The 20,494-nt window shown below is 37.8% G+C and overlaps 1 protein-coding gene across 1 annotated transcript in view; it reads left to right on the plus strand.

Annotated features, from left to right (window-relative positions):
* LOC18448229 (putative mitochondrial-processing peptidase subunit beta, mitochondrial) overlaps positions 1-20,125 on the plus strand; it is a 29,520-nt gene extending 9,395 nt beyond the window's left edge. The window contains exons 6-9 of the mRNA XM_006858302.4: positions 11,508-11,606; positions 19,360-19,425; positions 19,511-19,618; positions 19,747-20,125. Coding sequence (XP_006858364.2) covers positions 11,508-11,606; positions 19,360-19,425; positions 19,511-19,618; positions 19,747-19,827 — 354 coding nt within the window. The 3' untranslated portion in view covers positions 19,828-20,125. The remainder of the gene's footprint in view (positions 1-11,507; positions 11,607-19,359; positions 19,426-19,510; positions 19,619-19,746) is intronic.
* The last annotated feature ends 369 nt before the right edge of the window (positions 20,126-20,494 follow it).

Raw genomic sequence — 20,494 nt, forward strand, 5'->3', positions numbered from 1 at the left:
TCTTCGAGGCAGCTTCATAGCTCTTGAGCCTCAATTCAAAAACAATTTTTTCTGGCTTCTTCTCCTCGTCCTTGGCTGCACTCCCTGAACCCTTAGTAGGCATGGCAAGAAGACCCATTCGAGCCTTCATCATGCCAATAACTGACATCTCTTTCATTCCAAGCTTTTTCATCATGACTTCAGAGAGCTCTGAAACGTCAAGCAATGTGAGACCAGATATTTCATCAACGAGCCTAAAATCTGTTTCATTCCAAGCTTTTTCATCATGATTTCAGAGGGCTCTGAAACCTCAAGCAATGTGAGACCAGATATTTCATCAACGAGCCTAAAAACCCTATCAGTGGACCGGCCTCTATGCTCGTTGCGGTCAAAATTTTCTGGATCATAATCAGCTGGGAGCCATCTTTGGTCTATTATCACCTCTTCATCTTCCTCTTCCTTTAATGGAGCACTGCTATAATGCATGATCTGATCAAACCTTACTACCCACTTCGAAGTCATGGGAGTGAACTTACCAGCATTCCTGCACAACCGATTTGAGAATTGACACCCAAATCTTGAAATCAAACTCATCCTGGGTTGGATTGCTTAGAATTCCCAAAAATCACAGGTTCAATGGTGAATCAGTGATTCATGTTCTGTTTAAAATGCTGCGAAATGTAAATGAGTGGTCTGCAAATCTAGTGTGAAGAGATAAATCAAGAGACGTAATTGTTTAACTCCATTGAAGGACAAAGAGGGGGGGAATGGGGAAAATGATAGCAGGCAGCCGCTGTATATAAATGAAGAGAGGGAAAGGATTGGGTTTAGAAAGACCATGTCTTTTTTCATATTTGTTTAGGTTAAAAAATATGTTTAAAGTGGCCAGGGGGTTAGGAGATATTTTTTGAAACTTTGGGCTGATATGGAGATATTTTCCCTATATATATATATATATTCCATACACTACTTGTGATTAAGTTCAAATAAGTACTTCAATTCACTTACAAATATAAGGCTGATCTGCATTACATCTAACACCTACATTAATTTCTCTGGTTCAAGGGCCACTTATCGTCCAATTTATCTAGCGAACAAGGCCATTTGCTTCTTATCATGTTATTCAAGGAGGAGTTGATTACTCTATTCAAATCTGTATTTCCAACGTGCGGATTGTGGATTCTCTTTTTTCCTTGGTTTTCATTACCTTTTTTTAGGATTTATCTCATATGCATGTCTTTGGATGTACATATTCTCTACACTTTGATAGGAAAGAGCTGGGACAATTTGGATGCACTCTTATGAGTGTTTTTTCTTGGGTTATTCCCTTACTCGAAAAGGTTACAAGTATTCCGACTCTCAGAGAAGAAGAACCACTGTGTTGAAGCATGTGAACTTTGGGTACAAGTGTTCTGACTCAAAGAAGGACCACTGTGTTGAAGCATGTGAACTTTCTTGTTAGTTGTTTTTAAGAGAATCCCAATTTTCGGGTTGAGAGTTGCGGGGCAAATTGTAGTCTAGATTTACATATACAGAAAGTGCCATCTTCCACACCTCAATGTAGCAAACATTGGATCACAAGTGGCCCATATTGACCTATTCAAGAAAACTAGGCAACCCATGGCTAAAGATGACGTAGTCATTGATCCGTGATTACCCCTCCTCACGAGTCCACCGGGATCGAATTTTCCTTAGCAGCTAACTTCTCTCCATCTCACTCTGATCTTCTGATGGTCCTATGAAAATCAAACAGTGTATGAACGCTCTTAAACCACTCTTTATTCCTTGCATTGGTCTTTCATCCTTTTTGTTGATTTTGTCTCAATATTGTCAACTTTTGAGGAAGCCATCAAATTGGAGAAGAGCTATAGAGTAAGAAATCCAAGGTCTTGAGAAAAATGGTACTTTGGACCATAGTCACTGGGAACGGGAACGTGAGAAGTTCTGAGAATGGGAACGGGGTGCGGAGCGAGTCTAGCTAAAAGTTCCATGGGTGGCAGAGCGAGCTCCATACATGGCATGGGGATGGCAGCAAGTTCCATGACTTTTAGGGAGCACATTGCTATCTAGATGGGAGCGGTTCCTTACCAAAAAGGATCATGTTGTGCGGTTCTTAAGATTGGGATTTCCGGAGTTCAGTATTTCCGTATATTGTAAACTTGGAGTGAGTTCCATTAGATAACATGTTTAATTCTTCTAAGGTATAAATGTAATAAAAAATCATGGCATTGAGATTGCCTTTGGATTTTTGATATCATTGGAGCATGATTTCATATCGAATTCAACAAACAACAGTATTGGGGTGCATTGGAGCATGATTTCATACGGAATTCAATGAAAAACCTTATTGTAATGCGTTGGAGCATGATTTCACACCAAATTCATTGAACAACATTATTGTGGTATACAATGCACCACCACACCTTAATTATACAATACCCTTCTCTAAACTGGCACTCGATGTGGGGCAAGATTTGCCCTTCTCAAGTCTATACTATTGACACTCAAGGATGGGCTAGATTTCCCATTTCGAATACGTTTGTAATCGACGATTGAGCACATGTATTGTGCTCATGCACGACATATTGGGCATTACTCCCTTAGTCGAAAGACTCAAAGCACCACACTAAGTTGATTGTTTTAGGCTAAAATTTTGGGAACCATATAGCAATTGCTAGATGTTTTTTTTTAAATAAAATTTTGAAATTTGAGTTTTGTGACAGTGATCGAACCCTTAAAAATTAGATGGTGTCTACAAATCATTCTACAATCGCTATTCACAGGTTGCGTTAAATGTTTTAGGTGGCAGCTATGACTTGTTGGTTCATTCTTGCGTTAATGGTATGCACCATTAACAGATTGTCTAACACATCCTTTTTATCTTAATGAAGTGTATTGATCGTGACCTCACTTCAAAATAAAATTGCAACGCGGCCAACTTTTGAACCTCCTTCCAATCTTGTCCCTACTCTAGTTTGCCTTTCTTTAAAATTGGACACAAGTGTCATTGCAAAATGTGTGTCATAGCAAATTTGAGAAAAAATGAATATTATATATGAATAAATAAACTTTGTAGGTGTAGCTCTCTCCCATGGTATAGAATACTCAGTTCCTGGTATGATGGAATCGTGGTTTCGAATGATATTGGAGCCATGATCTTGGGCATGCGGATCTGGATTGCACTTGCTAGGGAACTCGTTTCCTAATAACAAGAATCGAGTTCCCATAACTCTGGGTACGAGATCCAAATACGCAAGGAAGTGTCAGGGATCGAGATTCGGTCACTCGGAGTGTGGGATCGAGATTCCAAGGCGCTAGCGGACCCCTGCATGGTTGCTTCCGGTGGCTATGCTTTTGACATAGTGGATCTCTCCTTTGGAAGGAAGACAAAGGGGGCCAATCGGTCTTCAAGCTAAAGTTTAAGCTTGATGGAATCATTGAATGTTACAAGGCCAGACTTATACGGAAAGGTTTCACTCAGAAACATGGAATTGATTAGTTGGAGATTTTTGTACCAGTTTCCATGATGGAACTTTTGGGGTTCTTTCTCCTGGTGCCTCTCAAAAGGTTTGTTGGCTAAAAAGGCTCTTTATAGCCTCAAACAATTACTGCGAGTGTGATTTGATCGATTCAATAAGGCCATGGTATTTATTTAATTCCATAAGAGTATTTCTAATTATTCCATATGTAAAGAGGAGATGTCAAGGTACTACCGATCTACGTTTATGCTAATAATATTACTGGAACAGGGGATAATGTGGACAACATCTGCCCTCGAGACACATATTTACCAAGAATTTGTTATCAAGAGTTTGGATCCTCTTAAGTACCCTTGCAAGATCCAAGCTATGAATATTTATTCACAGTGTAAGTGTATCCTTGATCTCTTACAAGAAACTAGGAAAATAACAGCTAAACCTCTTAGTTGGCCACTTGAATCTAACATCAAGTTAGATGTAACTTTGGAAAAGCTTCTCAGTGATATGGGCATGTCCTAGAGGCTGGTTGTTCACCTCATTTATCTGACCAATTAGAAAACATCTTATCATTTATGCAATCAACATGGTTGGCCAGTTTATGCATGCTCACATTCTTCAGATTGAGAGGCTGTTGCACATATTTGGAGATACCTCAGACGTAGTCATGGTAAGAAACTTCTATGGAAGTGTAATTTTTTTATTAATTTTTTTATGCTGCTAAACAGATGCTGACGGGCCATTGCAATTGATTGTCAGTTGTCTATGGGCCATTGCACCATCGTGGGGCAAAATTTGGCTACTTTGAAAAGCAAAAAGCAAGTTTAGTTGCACAATCTAGTATGAAGCAGAATATCAAGCCATGGCATAAACAATATGGGAGCTTTTATTTCAATTTAATGTTGTTAGGCATATGGGCGTGCACATCATTGCTTGTGCCTATGCAATTAGATAACCGAGCTGCTATCTCTATTGCCACTGATCTGTCGTCCATTTGAGGATAAAGCACATCAGGGTTGGTAGTCATTTGACTAATGAAAAAGTGGTAGTCAAAATCATATCCACTTTATATGCGAGGATTGAAAATCAACTAGTGGATATCTTTACCTAGCCCGTGTGTCAAGACTGGCTTTGTGCCATTATATGGAAGTTGGGTATTGAGCACAATTACCCGAATCTCTCACTGAAGGTCGGGATTCAATTCAGAACCCCAATTCAATGATTCTGACAAGGAATCTTCATAGAACCCAATTTCGTGAAGTCTAGAATCTCAAATCCTTATTTTTGGAATCTTGATTCTCGTTTCCAATATTTAATGCTTCTTGATTCCACAAGAATGCTTCTTGATTCCACAATTCTATCAAAAAACAAAAAATGCTTCTTGATTCCACAATTGGTGAATTTCGATGCTACACTTGTTGAAATTGGTTTCCACATATGATGATACTCGATTCGATTGTTTTTTAATCCAGATTCTTGAACAAGTACTGCATATCATATATGCAAGAAACAAATAATTAATCAAACATCGAATCTTGTTTCCACCCTAATGATAATCAACTTGAGGACGATGTAGAGGCTTTGGAGCTATTGGATGCACGCCTTGATGTTGATGACATAGTTACCTGAATCTCTCACCGAAGGTTGCGATTCCGATTCAAAACCCTGATTCGGTGATTCCCGCTAGTAATCTTCCTGTAACTCGTTTCTGTGAAGTCTAGAATATCGATTCTTTATTTTAGGAATCTCGATTCTAACACTTTTAGGATCTTGTTTTCAATATTTACTGATTCTCCATTTCACAATTGGTGAATCTCGATTATACACTTGTTGGAATTGGTTTGTACATTTACGAAATTGTACTTCACCCTTTTTTAAATTTTTTAATTCTCTTATGAGAAGTGATGTTTAGAAGTTTTCAAGACATCAAACTACTCGAGCAAGACAGTCAATCGCAATCTACAAGGTATAACCATATTTTTTGGCATGAAATGACCAATAGAAACCAAAGTGATGGTCCATGTTCTCTTTCTTCTTTAAGTATGCATTGCATTGATCCAATAGAGAGATTGCAACTCTAAGATGCTAAAAATAATGTAATACAAATAATGTAAATGTGTATGTGTGACATGTTGGTTAATGAATGGCATTGGGACATGTATTGTTTCCCTCTCAATGACCTCGCTATTCCAAAGATGTTGGAATCTCGGTTCTATATTGGTCGATTCCAACTAGGTTGGAAACTCAATTCCAAAGAGCTAGGAATCTCGATTCCATCAATGCAGGGATCTCAATTCTATTTTGGTCGAATAGTCGATTCCAAAGAGCTAGGAATCTCGATTCCATCCATGCTGGGATCTCAATTCTATTTTGGTCTATTCTTTGATTCCTAAAAATAGGAATCTCGTCCCCCATGATTCCTCTTTTATAGACGTCGATTTTGAAAATAGGAATCTTCCAGCCGTCGTCGATTTTGCTCTTTCGATTTCTAAATCGGTTCGGTTTCTAATCGCTTTGAGTAACTATGGTTGATGATGACAGATGTATGCCCAATGTCTTACCACCTTTAGGATCTGTCACTCTCCCGGGTCCTTCAAGAGAGGCACCAAGTACTCTTAAGAGATGTCGATGGACTGGCAATTGAAACCACCACTGAGTGTGCACGAAGCCAGCTTTCACTTAGACTTGCCCCTTGAGTGTCTCCATCTTCTATGCACAAACCAAGCTATCCTTCTCCGAGACCTGCCCTTAGCGTGTGTCCATCGTCTTCCACTGTCACACAGAAGCTCCTTGTCTCAGCCCGAAGGCGGGGAAAAAGGAAAGAAACTGTAGCCCCTTGACCCTAAAAAAAAAAAAAAGAAACCCTCCTAGGGCTCTCTTGCTCTCTCTGGGCAATAGTACAATAGTGTGCAATGAAAGTTGTGTATCAAAGGCATTGTATCTTTTATATTTTAATTACATGCAATATGTAATCTTTAGCTATCATTTAGTGTCTAAATTTCAAAATCTTTATAATCTCTATCCATGTGTGTTATTTTCTAATTCATGCAATATGTAATCTCCTACTGGCCTCTAAATCAGTCACTTTCTATCCATGTGTCGCATGATGCTTGATTATAAGCGGGTTATAAATCTCCAATGCTTGATTATAAGGGTATCTTCACGTTTTTCTTTGCTGCTTCCTTCTTGTTTTTGACCCCTTCTAGATGATCCAACATCTCCTTTCTAACATCTGGTGGGACTTGGGTACATGGGGCCACATCCCCTCTCATATTGGCTAAATGTTTTTTCAATCTATTTATGCCAACATTGTATTTCTTTTTACAAAATCTGCACTCCACACAATTCTTATCATTGGGATTAGGGCACAAGCCATATTGCCATCCTGGATCAGATTGTTTGTTAGAACTAGAAGAAGGTATCTTCACCTAATCAAAACCTGAAAAGTGAAAACAAATTGAAGCTTCATTAAAACTAGAATTGCGTTATACTTGATAATTATAGAATTCAGTTACCCAATCTTGGTAAAAATGCACTAAGCACAAATAAACACCCACTATGGAATGTGAGACACAAATCCAAAAATTAACTTTTAAACACAAAAATACGAGAACAAGAACTCAAACAAGAAAATTAAATAGCAATAAACCATTGCGATTAAGTTTTAGAGGTTTTCCTAAGATTGGGTTACCCAATGTTTGTAAAATGCCACTAAACACAAACAAAAACCCATTATGGATTGTCGGGCACATATCCAAATATTAACTTTAAAAGAAAAAAATACATGAACAAAAAAAGAAAAAAAAGAAGAAAAGCAAATAAAGCAAATCAAATAGAAAAAAACTATTTTGATTATGTTTCAGAGATTTTACTAAAACTGGGTTTCCCAATCTTAGTATAATGCCCTTAAACACAAACAAAAACCTTTTTTTTAATAGCAATAAACCATTTCGCTTTTAGAGATTTTGCTAAGATTAGGTTGCCCAATCTTTGTAAAATGCCACTAAACACAAACAAAATCCACTATGGATTATCGGGCACAAATCCAAATATTAACTTCAAAAGAAAATATACATGAACAAAAAAAAACAAGAAAATCAAGTCGGAATAAACTATTTCGATTAAATTTTAGAGATTTTACTAAGATTGGGTTACCCAATCTTAGTAAAATGCCATTAAACACAAACAAAAACCCATTATGGAATATGGGGCACAAATCCACACATAAACGCAAAATGAAAATACAAGAACAAAATCCAAACAAAAAACGAAAGACGCATTATTGGTCCATTTTCAATCAAAGAATATGGGCCACAAACACAATCCTAAACTTGAAATAATTTACATAAATAAAAGACCAAAAGAAGAAGGGGGGACAAAAAAACACTAAACCAAAGTGATGTGGCTGAAAGAAAGAATAGACACCTCTAAGGGGGGGAAAAACACTAAACTGACATGATGTGGCTAAAAGAAAGAATAGACACCTCTTAGAAGTTGGTTGTGCTCCTCTTGAGTATGAATGTACTCATGAAATTCTGGTCTGATGCTGTGCTCACCACATCTTATCTTATATTGTATGCCATTTTGTGTTCTAGGCTACGATCTCCCTATAAACCTCTCTGTCCTGATTGTCCATTGTTTAGTGTTTCCCCTAAAATCTTTGGTTGTGTTTTCTTTTCTCATTTTCTTAGTTTGTATCATATAAAGTTTGATTCCAAATGTGCAAAATGTTATCTGTCCTCTCATAGGGTTTCAAATATTATGGTTCAGTTCAAGAAAGAAGTTTTGTCTTGACGTAAGTAACCTCTTTTGAGTGCATTCCTTTTTTCCTCGCTTCTCTTCAAGGGAGTGGTTTGGAGGAGAGGTCTACTGTTTCCTCGTCATATCCTTATTTTTCTGATTCTAGATTTTTTTTTTTTTTGGGGGTGGTGGGGGGGTTGTCAGGACTCCTAGCCATTGCATACCTTTAATCCATGTGATCGCGCTAGATCTTAGAGTGATGATTCTGGTTTTCCTGTTGTTGTATGAAAAGGTAGATGACGTTGCATTGTACACCTGATTAGCACTTTAATTTTTTAAGTTCTTGTCTCCTTCCTATTGTGCTTTTATGTCTTCTTTCTCTTTTGTTTCTATTCCTTCTAGTGTTACAAAAGCTATAGCTCATCCCACATGGAAGGAGGCTATGTGCAAGGAGATAATGGAATTAATTAGGAGAATTGGTTGACCCTCTTGAAGATTTGAAGTTGGTTGCGAATGGATATACGTTATTAAAGCACAAGGCCCCATGGTACAATCAACAGAAACAACAAGGAACGATTAGTTGCCAAGGGGTTAAGACTTATGGATTAGACTATCAGGAGAGATTTGCTCCCATGGCTAAGATGAGCTCCGTTCGTGGTCTTTTGTCTCTGGGAACTAACTTGGAGTGGCCTTTGCATGAACTAGATGTCAAGGATGCATTCATTCACAGGGAACTATAAGAAGAAATATGTACATGGTGCCTCCACCTAGATTTAGGGCTCTTAGAAATGAGGAAAAAGTTTGTAGATTGAGAAAGGCCATCTATGGACTAAAGCAATCTCCTCAGCTTAGTTTGAGGTCTAATGGTGGTGTCCGAAGAATTGGGTACACAGTTGTTGTTGGGCTAGTTCTAATGCAACGGACTCTAGTTGGGGGTAACCTTATGACTTTGGAGGAGTGAAATATGATTTGTTGTAGCCTGTTCAAGCGCAAAAGAAAAGTACTGATTCATGGTTCATGGTGTGTGTGAATTGCTTTGGTTAAAAAATTCTATTACAAGAGCTTGGTATTCCAGTGAAGGGGTAAATGTCCTTAAATTGTGATTACAAGGGAGCCATTCGTGTAGCTCACAATCCCGTCCAACATGATAGATCCAAGCTCATAGCGGTAGACCGACATGTCATTTGAGAAGGAGTTGCTATTGGAGAAATTTGCCTTTCATATGTTAAAATGAAAGACTAGCTTAGCTAGTGTATATTTTTACCAAGTCTGTTGGGAAATCCCGACTACAAGTGAACCTAAGCAAGTTGGGCATGCTTGATATCCATGCATTAGCTTAAGGGGGAGTGTTGTAAACATTAAAGCTTATTGCACTTTCTTTTCTATTTAAGTCCCTTAGGACTTATCTTTTTCCTCGCTTAAGGGCATAATTGTACCATAGTAAAAATTTATATATTTATGATGAAACAAAGGGGTATGTAACGTGATCGCCCTTCTCTCAATGTGACTCCTCTCTAAGCCTCTTCCTTTCTCTCTCTAGATCTTCTCCTCCCTTGTTCTCTTTATTCTATTTGTTTCTTTGTTGCTGCTGTATATTTTAACTTGAGATATTGTTTGTTATTTCCCCCTCCTGAAAAATCACTCCAAGTGGTTATGCAAAATCATAGGAGTGGCGTTTTAAAGTTTCCAATTTGAAGCCCCCATTGCCTGTGAGAATCAATTCAAAGTTGATATCAAATAGCTCTCTAGGTCAAATTGCAAATACTTCGATGTCTATTCGGTCCAAATTTCAATATGGCCTAGGAATCAAATGTTGCCTATAAGTTCCTGGACTTACGCACACCCTAGGGTTGAAGATGGACCGTCCCTCTTTTGGGCAGTCAGATAATCAGATCAGTGTACAAGGACTCATATTTATTTACTTATTTTGGAGACATCTCAGATGGTGATATGGTAATTATTTGGTGGTTCCTAAAATTTTATATCATACAATAATAAGTGGGTATTTTCCCTTTGGAGAAAGAGTATAGTATGCTTTTGCAGAAGCAAGCTATATGTTACTTATTACTATGACATGTTGGGATAAGAATATCATTCCATGTTCCTCTCGTCAGTCTTGCATCCAGTAATGTAGGCAGTCCATTAGTCGTTATTAAAAAGGTTTATGTAAATGACACGTGAACACTGTAAATTATTACAACAATCTAGTCATACGACAGTTTTAGTAAGTTGTGATTTTGTGGTACATCAACATAGTTTCCCATCTACAGATAAATTATAGAGCACACACTCATACCCAAACTCTTTAGTCATCACTCTTCATCCACAACCATGAACCATGAAGACGAAACCCGTTGTGCTACACGGACCAACCTTAAAGTTCCGATACGCCGTATGCATGACCCTGGACGAAACCCAAGATGGCTTAGCCAAAGAAAATGCCATTCTGATTAGTTACTGTGGCATTGCACAGTATGGCCTTGGTGTCTCCTGTATGGTTCCAATCCTTTTTAGGGGGGCTCCCTGTTGAAGTTTCACTAGTTATCAGTCTGTAATTCAACCTTTATCCGCATTTATCAAAAGACCGTATGCATTTAAGCTCTAAACATCCGAACCGTCTTGAACCATTTTGTAGTCTTTATCAATTGGATTTGAGTTAGAATTAACTATTTATGAATACTTAGTGTAATGGGTTAAATGGTCCCATTTTGTTATTCTTTGAACATATAAAAGATATAGACTGGGATAAATTTACACTTTTCCCCTCATGCAATTCATTATAAACTTAGGTACGCATCATTTTTCCCCTTTAATTGGGGGTAAAACATTTGGCTCCTGCAGCACTATGAAAATTCAAATCAGATTTATTTTGTGCCTTACTTCATTCATCCATGTAGATACTTCATTTCCTTTCCTGTAGGTTCATCCTTTTGCTTCCAAAATGTGTTGCACATGGCCTCATAGGCTGTCAGTTTTCTTTGCAACTGAGGTGATTACATGTACTATTCTGGACTATCATATGTCTTTATTGACACACCTATCCTTCCTTGATGGGTACCCTTGAGTTCCTTGTATAGATGCATGACGTAACAAGTGGATATGTAACATGACTCTAGCATGTACATATAATGACATTAAATGTAGTTATAGTGGTTTATTAATACTTGTCTCCAGGTTGTGGTTATAAATCTTGTTTGAAGTAGACCAGTGCATGGGTTATGGGATTCTCTTTATGCATGCTCTGTTTTTTGATGTTCTCTGATTCACACTGTTTTTGTTTCTCTGATTGTTGGTTCATGATATTGGCTGCAGCCTGACCGGCTGGATGATTTGTCAAATCTCATGATGCAAGAATTTTGTAGATTAGCATACCGAGTTTCAGAGGACGAGCTGATAAGAGCTCGAAATCAGGTATTTTTTATGAATAGTTTGTAGCGGTATATGTTTATATCTTCTTTTCCTACTGTGTTTGTAACGCATGTTGATGTGAAATGAAGACTTCTACAGGGCTTGCCACTTTTTACTTGTTGCATGGTTTGTTTTGTAATCATAGTTTTGGAACAATGAAAGCTATTTGTTTCCTTTAGTGGGCTAAAGGTTTAGTTTGAGAAGTGCATGTTTTCCTGTATTTTCAGGTATTCATTGTTCTGTGTTCTTTGCTTGGTTTTGAAGATTCTTTTAGTTCATCAAGCTGGTCATGTCTATTTCTTTCTTATCCTGTCATTTCTATTTCTTTGTTACCCATACTAATTTTCGGAAGCATTGCCATGCATTCATTTCTATCACATTGCATGTATTATCTATAGGATGGCCCAAAGTTGGGGTCGTTCAATCCTTGGACCAAAGTTTTATTATGTACTCTGCAATTTTCACGGAGTATTAAATCAAGAAAAGAAGTTCAGAAATTGATGAGTGCCTCAACTCCTACATGGGCTTATGCCCCACTATATCATATCTATGCCTGATTTCTCTCTCGTGCTGAAGTGTTGGATACCCCATACTACTTTGAAAAACTAGCTAAAAGAATTCGAACTTCCACTTATGTCCTTTTCCTCGAGTCCAGAGTATCTTCCTAAGTATCCAATGAGCTTTCCATTGAATTCCTTAACACCAACACCCCCTCTCCCCTCCCCGCCCCAAGATAATTTTGCTCCATGAATCAGTGTCTGGATTCGTACCCCTTGCTTCATCATCTCTCTGAGATGAGTTATGTAAACTTCTTTGTGCATGTGCCTATTAGCTCCACTTACACAAAATCCTTCTGCAAGTATTTCCTGCTGAAAATATGGGGCCATATTTTTTGGAAGCGGGAGAGGAAGAGGGAGCTGGGGACCATTGCTTGTGGTCTTCATGGGATTGCTTGTATGGATTATATGAAAAGAGGAAAATTTTAAACATATATGGATAACAATTTTTTTGAAGTTCTGTTTAGATGGACAATGTGTTTTAGAAATTGAACTTATTTTTAACAAACATATTTACTCGTGAATTTTAAAACTCATTTATTTACTCAAGCCTTATATATATTAGTCCTTCACAATGAATATTTATTTAATTTTTGATACTTAAATTTTATTTAACCAAATATTTTTAAATAAATATTTTATTAATGGAAGAAAGGTATAGGAGGAGCTCGTATCACAAATGTCAATAAAAAAATTCATTTTAATAGATCTGATCATATCATATATAAATTTTGCCCTTTTCCTATGTACCACCTAAAATTTCAAACTCAAAAAGAAGCAAAAGCATGGGATAGGAAGAGAGAGATAAAAGAGGTGGCAACCTCGAAATTCCATAACCGTTCTAGACAAAAGCTGTTAAACGTGGGAGGTGCACTTCGTTCTAAGTGAAATTTTAAGAGAAATGCATTTATGACTTCCTTTATTTTGATTGATATAGCTTAAAGTATCTTTATCGATTTGGAAAGAGTATACTACATGGATTTGCATCAATCTTACTTTCTTTTTTGATTGCTAGACCTTTTTTTGACTGACCTGGATTTAAGCATCTCTTTTACTATTTAAATATGTACAAAAACATGAAACATTAATGATTTATTTTCTTCATAGATTTGCATTTGATCCTTTGTTTCTTTTAACAAACATACTTAACATGGGTGTGAATCATTATTGATCATTTACCCACTTATTTCGGACAAATTTCTACCCATGGTTCCGCTCTGGGAAGGTGGGATCACTTTGATAGCCACCTGAGGTGTACAATCTTACTAAGCATGGGGCCCTGGAGGTTCTTATCGAATGGAGGGTGGTTTTTGACTTCCACAACAGCGCTGCATTGTCCTTATTGCATCGATAACACCACTCTTTCTTTATTACTATTTTTTTTCTTTTTGTTTTTTAATTTTGCCTTACCGGATGCTATCCTTTAGTTGGGATGGTCAAATCCTTAAGGTCTGTTTGGATGCACCCGTTATCACAAGTAATTAACTGTTCAGTTAAAGATATGGATGATAAGGAGCTATTTGTTGTCTGGTCATGTGTTATAGTTAGGTTTTAAATAAAGTTATCTCAAATGAAAAGTGTTTTTAACTTGAGAAAAAGTTTATATAAGGTTGCAATCTTAAAATGTAGAATTAATGATGGACTTCAAAAATCCATTGGAAAAGGTTGTTTTAATGTTGAAAAACCCTCTAATTGATCATCTCGACATCGAGATGTATGAATATAAAAAATAAAATAAAAGATTTTGAGTCCCAGAAATAGTGCATCTTGCAATACATTATCTTGACCGTCCATTATCAAGATTTTCATATGTTTATAGATCTTGATTTTAATCATTTTTGGAGTTTAAAATTTTATAATTAGATATAAAAATAGATTTTCAGATAATCTTATGATTGTTTTGGAGGTGCGCCTTAATTGGATTGTTCAAGGTTGCAACCTTGTAGTAACCACACCCTTTAACTTGTGCTTTATATCTTCATCCAACTTTGTCAGCCCCTTCTTTCTTTTCTCTCCTCCCACCCCTCCCTGCAAGCTTAAGCGCTCTCAGTGTCTCTCTCAAACCCACTAAGTTGCATGATCAAGCTCTCTCTCTCTCTCTCTCTCTCTCTCTCTCCCCCCTAACCCACTAAGTTTCTCTCTCTTCTCTGTCAAACTCACAAAGTTGCACGAGCTCTCTCTCTCTCTAAACCTCAAAGTTGCAGCCAGCTCTACCATTAATGACAGCCAGGAGCCGCTAATCTCTCTCTGTTTCTCTCACAGTGCTGTTGCTGAAAACATCCATTATCTCAAGAATCACTAACGAGAGCCATGAATTTCACACATGCAAATTTTGATTTCAGCTCTAGGTCTGAAGCATACCATCAATTTCAGGCTGCTGCTCAAAGTTGTAGCCAGGTCCATAATTAGCAGCAGCTCAGAAACCCTAAAAACTAATCTCTCCCTCTCTCTCTCTCTGTCTGTCTCTCTGTAAATTCCTCAACCCCATTAAAACAATTACTCCCTGTAAATTCCTCAACCCCATTAAAACAATTACTCCCTGTAAATTCCTCAACCCCATTAAAACAATTTTCAAAAACCCCCCAAATAAATTCCTTCTTCATGAAACCTCCTCTGCAAATCCTCAGACCCATAAAACCTGTAGCCAAAACCTCAAATAATCCCCATCTGCATCTTCACAACCCACCTCCTGCGAATACTCAAACCCCATCGAACGAGTCTCAAAACCCCTAAAACAGGCCACACATTTAACCCTAAAGCTCCTTTCTCAAAACCCCCAAACTTTGGAGAATTAGTTCTGGGGAACATTACGCAGTGAGGGTCAATATGGTAGGGCTTGTTTTTTATCCAAAATTTGAGGGGATTTGCGTAATTGAATATTAAAAAGAGTTTTTTACACCAGATAGATGATTGGGTTTACCAAACAACTAATAAATTGTTATTGTGTCCTTACCAGACACCTAACAACGTAGTACAAAGTAATATTATATGGGATAATCATTATTTTGGATAAGTTAGTAATATTATATGGGATAATCATTATTTTGGATAAGCTTGTCTATTCCTGATAAAATTAGCTGTCATCCATACAGGTCCTAAGGTTATTGAATTTTATGATAGGAATCCTTCAAAATTTTAATGCTCAATACTGAGCATGAGGGACAGAAGCCTAGCATTTTGATGGAAATTCATGCTCCGTTTTTTGAGATATTATTCTGAAAGAGTAGTAGTGAAAAAGTGATGCTTCTTTGCTTCTTGTTGAGAGCGCATTATTTCTATTTCCTGTTGTTTAGACTTTTGTAACAACTAAATTTGCATGCCCTTGTTGTTTGAATCTAATGATTTCCAAAGAAGAAAATGAATATGTGATATGGATCATTTTAACTGTGACCCATGAATTGGGGAATTGACATTCTCCTCCAAAGATTCGATAAGCGAGGAGTGGTTTTAATAGCTACTAGTATAGTTGTTACATGTTGAATGATTTTCATTTTGGTTTTAAGGCAATAAAATATAGTATTTTTGATTCACATGGCTTTTTAAGAGTTGTTAGTGTTTAGGTTTGTTGGAGGTTATTGGGTCCATTCCCGATCTCTTTTCTCTTAACCTGAAACGATGTCTTCTTCTGTTATATGCTAGCATATTCAATATTGTTTCAATGTTGTTATGATATTTAGACAAAATATCTCTTTCTAGCCAACATATAATGAGGACGCTCTTGTATGTGTTTAGTGTTGCTCTCCAATCCCTATCTTCTGAAACTTCTTGAGTGTTATGCTATAATTGGTCTACCTAACCCATTGAATGGTTGCTAGGGCCACAAAACATTGTATTGGAATCACCCATGACTTGCACCAAGTGACTTTCTTGGAGGAGCAAATGATGAACATCTTGTTCTTTCTTCCAGCGTCAGCTGTTGGCATAGGCATGCTTATTATGTAGAACAAAATTCTGGAGTCCATGCATAGCTACTGGAAAATATGCATGGAAGTACTTGTTGATGTCCATAACCTTATCGACATGCTCAAGTCCCTGAAAAAATTATACTTGGTGTAATGGACTTTAGGCAATGCCACATTTCTGCTAGAGGAACAACGGATGCATGTGCAGGGCGTGGAACCAATTGGTGGCATTCTGAGTAGTAGTTTTTTTTTTGTTTTTGGGTAATTGAGTGGGGAAGACAGGTCCTTACCCATTTTTTTCAAATGGTTTAGGGGTAAATATTTTGAAGTTGTTAGTGGGTGGTATCAATGGGAATGGAAACCACAATGTGGTGACTATGGTGTGGGGGTTGGTGAACTACTTTTGCAATATGGAATTCTCTTTGCATGGAATTACCATTACATGCATGAGTCTTCTCGGAGGCAAAACTTGAAAGGAGAATGCTGTATGATTCCATGTAGGGTCGGTACGTTTTGATATTCTACTGTACTTGTATTAATAAATGGCTAATTTTGTGCGGACGTATTATAAGACCAGATGAGATGGAGGAGCATCCACTCAGTCTGGATGGGTCCTAGTGTTCTTTGAATTATAGAAAACACAACCTTTTGGTATTTGAGATGCTGATAGGTTGGTCAGACTGAGACTTTATCGGATCGGTAGGGTAGGCAACAATGCCATGTTACAGGGGCAAACTAGGAAGTTATATGATATCCCTTTGATATGTCACGTGCGGCTTAATAAAATCTTAGGGTGGAGAACTTTGCCATTGATACGGAGGGTTTTCTGTACCATCTCCATAAAATCTGGTGTGTGAGCTAGTTTATCATGCCATTTGGCTTGCATTTTTCCTATACTAGTTGACAAACATGACAAAAGGGCCTGTAATTCATTTATTCCTGTAAAAGTATGAGGTATATGCTGTATGCCTCCATCAAGTTCTGGACTAGTAGGAAAAGGGCCCGGGCCCCTAATTGGTTAGCGCTTGACGATTTGCAATGCTATGTCCTAGGCTCAATTCCTAACAAGGGTAGGGGCCCTCTCCCCATTGACTCACCCCCCCTCCCCCCTCCAAAAAAAAAAAAAAGGTCCTGGACTAGTTCATTAACTGTTACAGTTATATACCTGTGGTCATAGCAAAGGTTAACCCACCATTCAACCGCTCATGGGCACTTACTTGATGTTAGGCTCATGCAGGTTCGTTGTTGATGCATAAAGCCACCACAGCAATGTTGAAAAGCCAATTGAATGCAACATAGGGAGCATTTTTTACATGCTCTCAATGCCTTTAAAGGGCACGTAACCCAAGAATCGCATCCTTCGATCAGGAGAAAGACAGGGAGGGAGATCTAGGTGGGGATGCAACTCCATTTATGGTTTCTCTCTCCTTTTGTATTAAGAGGAGAGAGAGACAATATTCCATGATCCCCTGGACTAACTTTCATGTGTTCAAATATATAGCTGACATGTGTCTCAAGGAATTGTAGGTTTACTTGTGTTCAAGGGATCTTTTTGACATGTGCCCCTAGGGAACCAATTACCAAAATGCCCATCATAATGTTCCACAAATCTGAAGCATGGGAAAGTGAGGCATTTTATGAAATTGCCCATAAAATCTCTACAATGCTCAAGCCTGGTAAAGCAACCATGAGGAGAGAGAAGGGGATCCATTGATGATGTCATAATGACATCATTCTGGTGTGGCCTTCCCCCCCCCCCTCCTTTTTTTGTGGTGCATGGGTTCCATATGAGCCCTGTTTTGGGTTTTATGGCTTATATTGGCTGTTTGGCCCTCACATGTGCCATTCCCACACGTGCTGTCCTTCTGGGTCTTTTTCTAATTTGGTTTTCTCACATCTTTCTTTGTAGCCCATGGACTATTCTTGTAGCCCATGGGCCATATTATCAAACCGACCAAATGGAACCCACAGTCGTATATGCAGCGGTTCATGGTTGGTTAATCAAAGTCTTTTAATAGTTGGCGGGATCGCAAGAGCATCATTATGAGTTACAAGTGCTCCCTCCAAGAAGAAGATGAGGTCACTCTTGGGTCTGTTCATTACAATACAAGGTTTAGGGGACTTCTTTTTAGTACATGTGCACATCCTTGGATGCGCTTGAGCCACATCCTTAATACCTATCGGACTCATGCTCCTGCTGGAGCTAAGCAATCCATTAAGAGAATAGTTTTTTAGTACAAGGGTGTCAAGGCTTTGAAAGGCCACACGTATCCAGCACTTTCTGAACCTTATTGGGTTCTATTAATTGCATCTTGTTCAATACCTTGTTTGGCTTCACTCTTAGTGGTATGTTTTCCTCTCATCAACTACATTAAACCTCATTCAAGGTCTGGTTCTGCTTAGTGCTCAAGAAGTAGTTCGAGACTGCTCGGCCTTTTGGAATCAAAGAAGCTCAAAATTATTAGCTTCGAACCATTCATTTTGAGGAATCAAAGTGATCCGGAACTAAGACTTCCAAATGGCTCCTTGCAAGGAATCAAAGTGGTTCAGAACTAATAGTTCCAAACTGCTCTTTGTAGGTGTCAAAGCAGTCTGGAACTTGATGAAACGATAGACCAAAGTGGTCTAGAACTGTTACTTTGAACCGCTCATTGGAATTCCAGTGAACAGACTGGAAGTAATAGTTCTGAACTGCTTTTCCTTTTTTTTTGGTTGGGGAGGGGGGGGTGGAGAGAAAAGGATATGAGCATAAAATGTAAAAATGTGGGGAACATATATTAAATACTCTGATTTATATGGGATATTAGCGCAAATTTCCCTGAAATGAATGATGCTTACCTCATCATTCTTTTTTTTTTATTGGGTTCCATTATATCCTTTTCCTATTCTTTGCACTGTGGTACGGAAATAGGCAAAAGTCTGCATATGTAAGTCAATGTTTTGGACTGCCACCCTCGGAATATTCGTATTTCTATATTAGTATTATTCTATGATTACGGGAAAAAAAAACAAGATTTTTTTTCTCCTGCTAGTTCTACTAGGTGCTATTTTGTGGGATATTCATACAAACATGATTAAATGGATATTATTGAAGTGATTTCTTTACAAATTTGTTGGGTTATCCAATACTCTGTTTCTTCTGTTTGCTGGGCAGCCTAGTATAACTCTTTTAGCTTTTGATAATAACTTGTCCACATCTTACCAGCTCTACTCTAAGGACCTCCATGTTTTTTTTGGGTCCTTTCCTTGTTTGTAACTTTAAAACTCTATCATCCAATTAATGACTTTTTTCTGCAGTTGAAGTCTGCCCTCATGCTTCATATTGATGGTTCCAGCTCAATTGCAGAAAACAACGGACGCCAGGTAGTTGCAAATCTGTATGTACTGCTGGTTTGGTGGGGTCATCTAAACTCATAATAATTGGCTTTGCATTCATTCGTTGGTGCAGTTGTTGACATATGGTAGGATCGTACCATTTGTGGAGCTGTTTGCACGGATAGATGCAGTAGATGCAGATGCAGTTAAGCAGGCGGCACATGACTTTATAATTGACAAGGTGAGGATATCTTTTTCTTCTGAAGTTTGGAGTTTAAACCCATGTAACATCACTTTTAATCCTGTTAAACACCACAATATCTTATACTTCGTACAATATATTGGAATTTGTTTTTTCTTTACTTTCAGGATGTTGCCATTGCTGCATTGGGACCGATTCAACGGTTGCCTAGTTACAACCGGTTTCGTTCTCAGACCTGCACCTTATGATAATGTGTGAGACCTCCCTCCATGAGTGGGAATGCCAGAATGTACGGAAGATGCGCATGTTATGGCAGCCTTCATGTATGAAAGGTCCATTTAAGTTGTGAGAATGTGTTACTATTTCCTTAAATTATTCTCGGCCATATTGAGTGCATGGCCATGCAATTTTATGCTCGATTTGTACAATATGGATAAGAGTAACTTAAACCCCTTAAGGTAGGGGTACATATGTTTTGTAGCTGAGTTTCTTCATAACAGTAAAATGAATCTCACGAATGCTATATGCCTTCATGTTTGATTCAAATAATGTTCTCACATTATCTGTTAATTACCGTCATGTACGATCTCAATATCACTGCTGATAATACTAATGACTCTCTCTCTTTAGATGTTTGCACCATAAAATCGTAAATAATGTCTTTGAGCTTCCAATCTGGTAAAATAGGTCATCTTTTCAATATTGTTTGATATATATATATATATGTGTGTGTGTGTGTGTGTTAGGGTGTTCACACTATAGAGTAATTTATCATTGTATTTAATTATTTTGGACATCACATTGGGTGTGACATTACTTATATAGAGCATTAAATACACTAGTGACATTTAATGCTCCATGTAAGTGATGTCACACTCCATGTAAATGACATCATACCTTTCTTAATGACAAAAA

This window comes from Amborella trichopoda, chromosome 5, assembly GCF_054954075.1.
Source record: "Amborella trichopoda isolate Santa Cruz 75 chromosome 5, AtrichopodaSantaCruz75HAP2 v2.0, whole genome shotgun sequence".
Classification (NCBI taxonomy): Eukaryota; Viridiplantae; Streptophyta; class Magnoliopsida; order Amborellales; family Amborellaceae; genus Amborella; species Amborella trichopoda.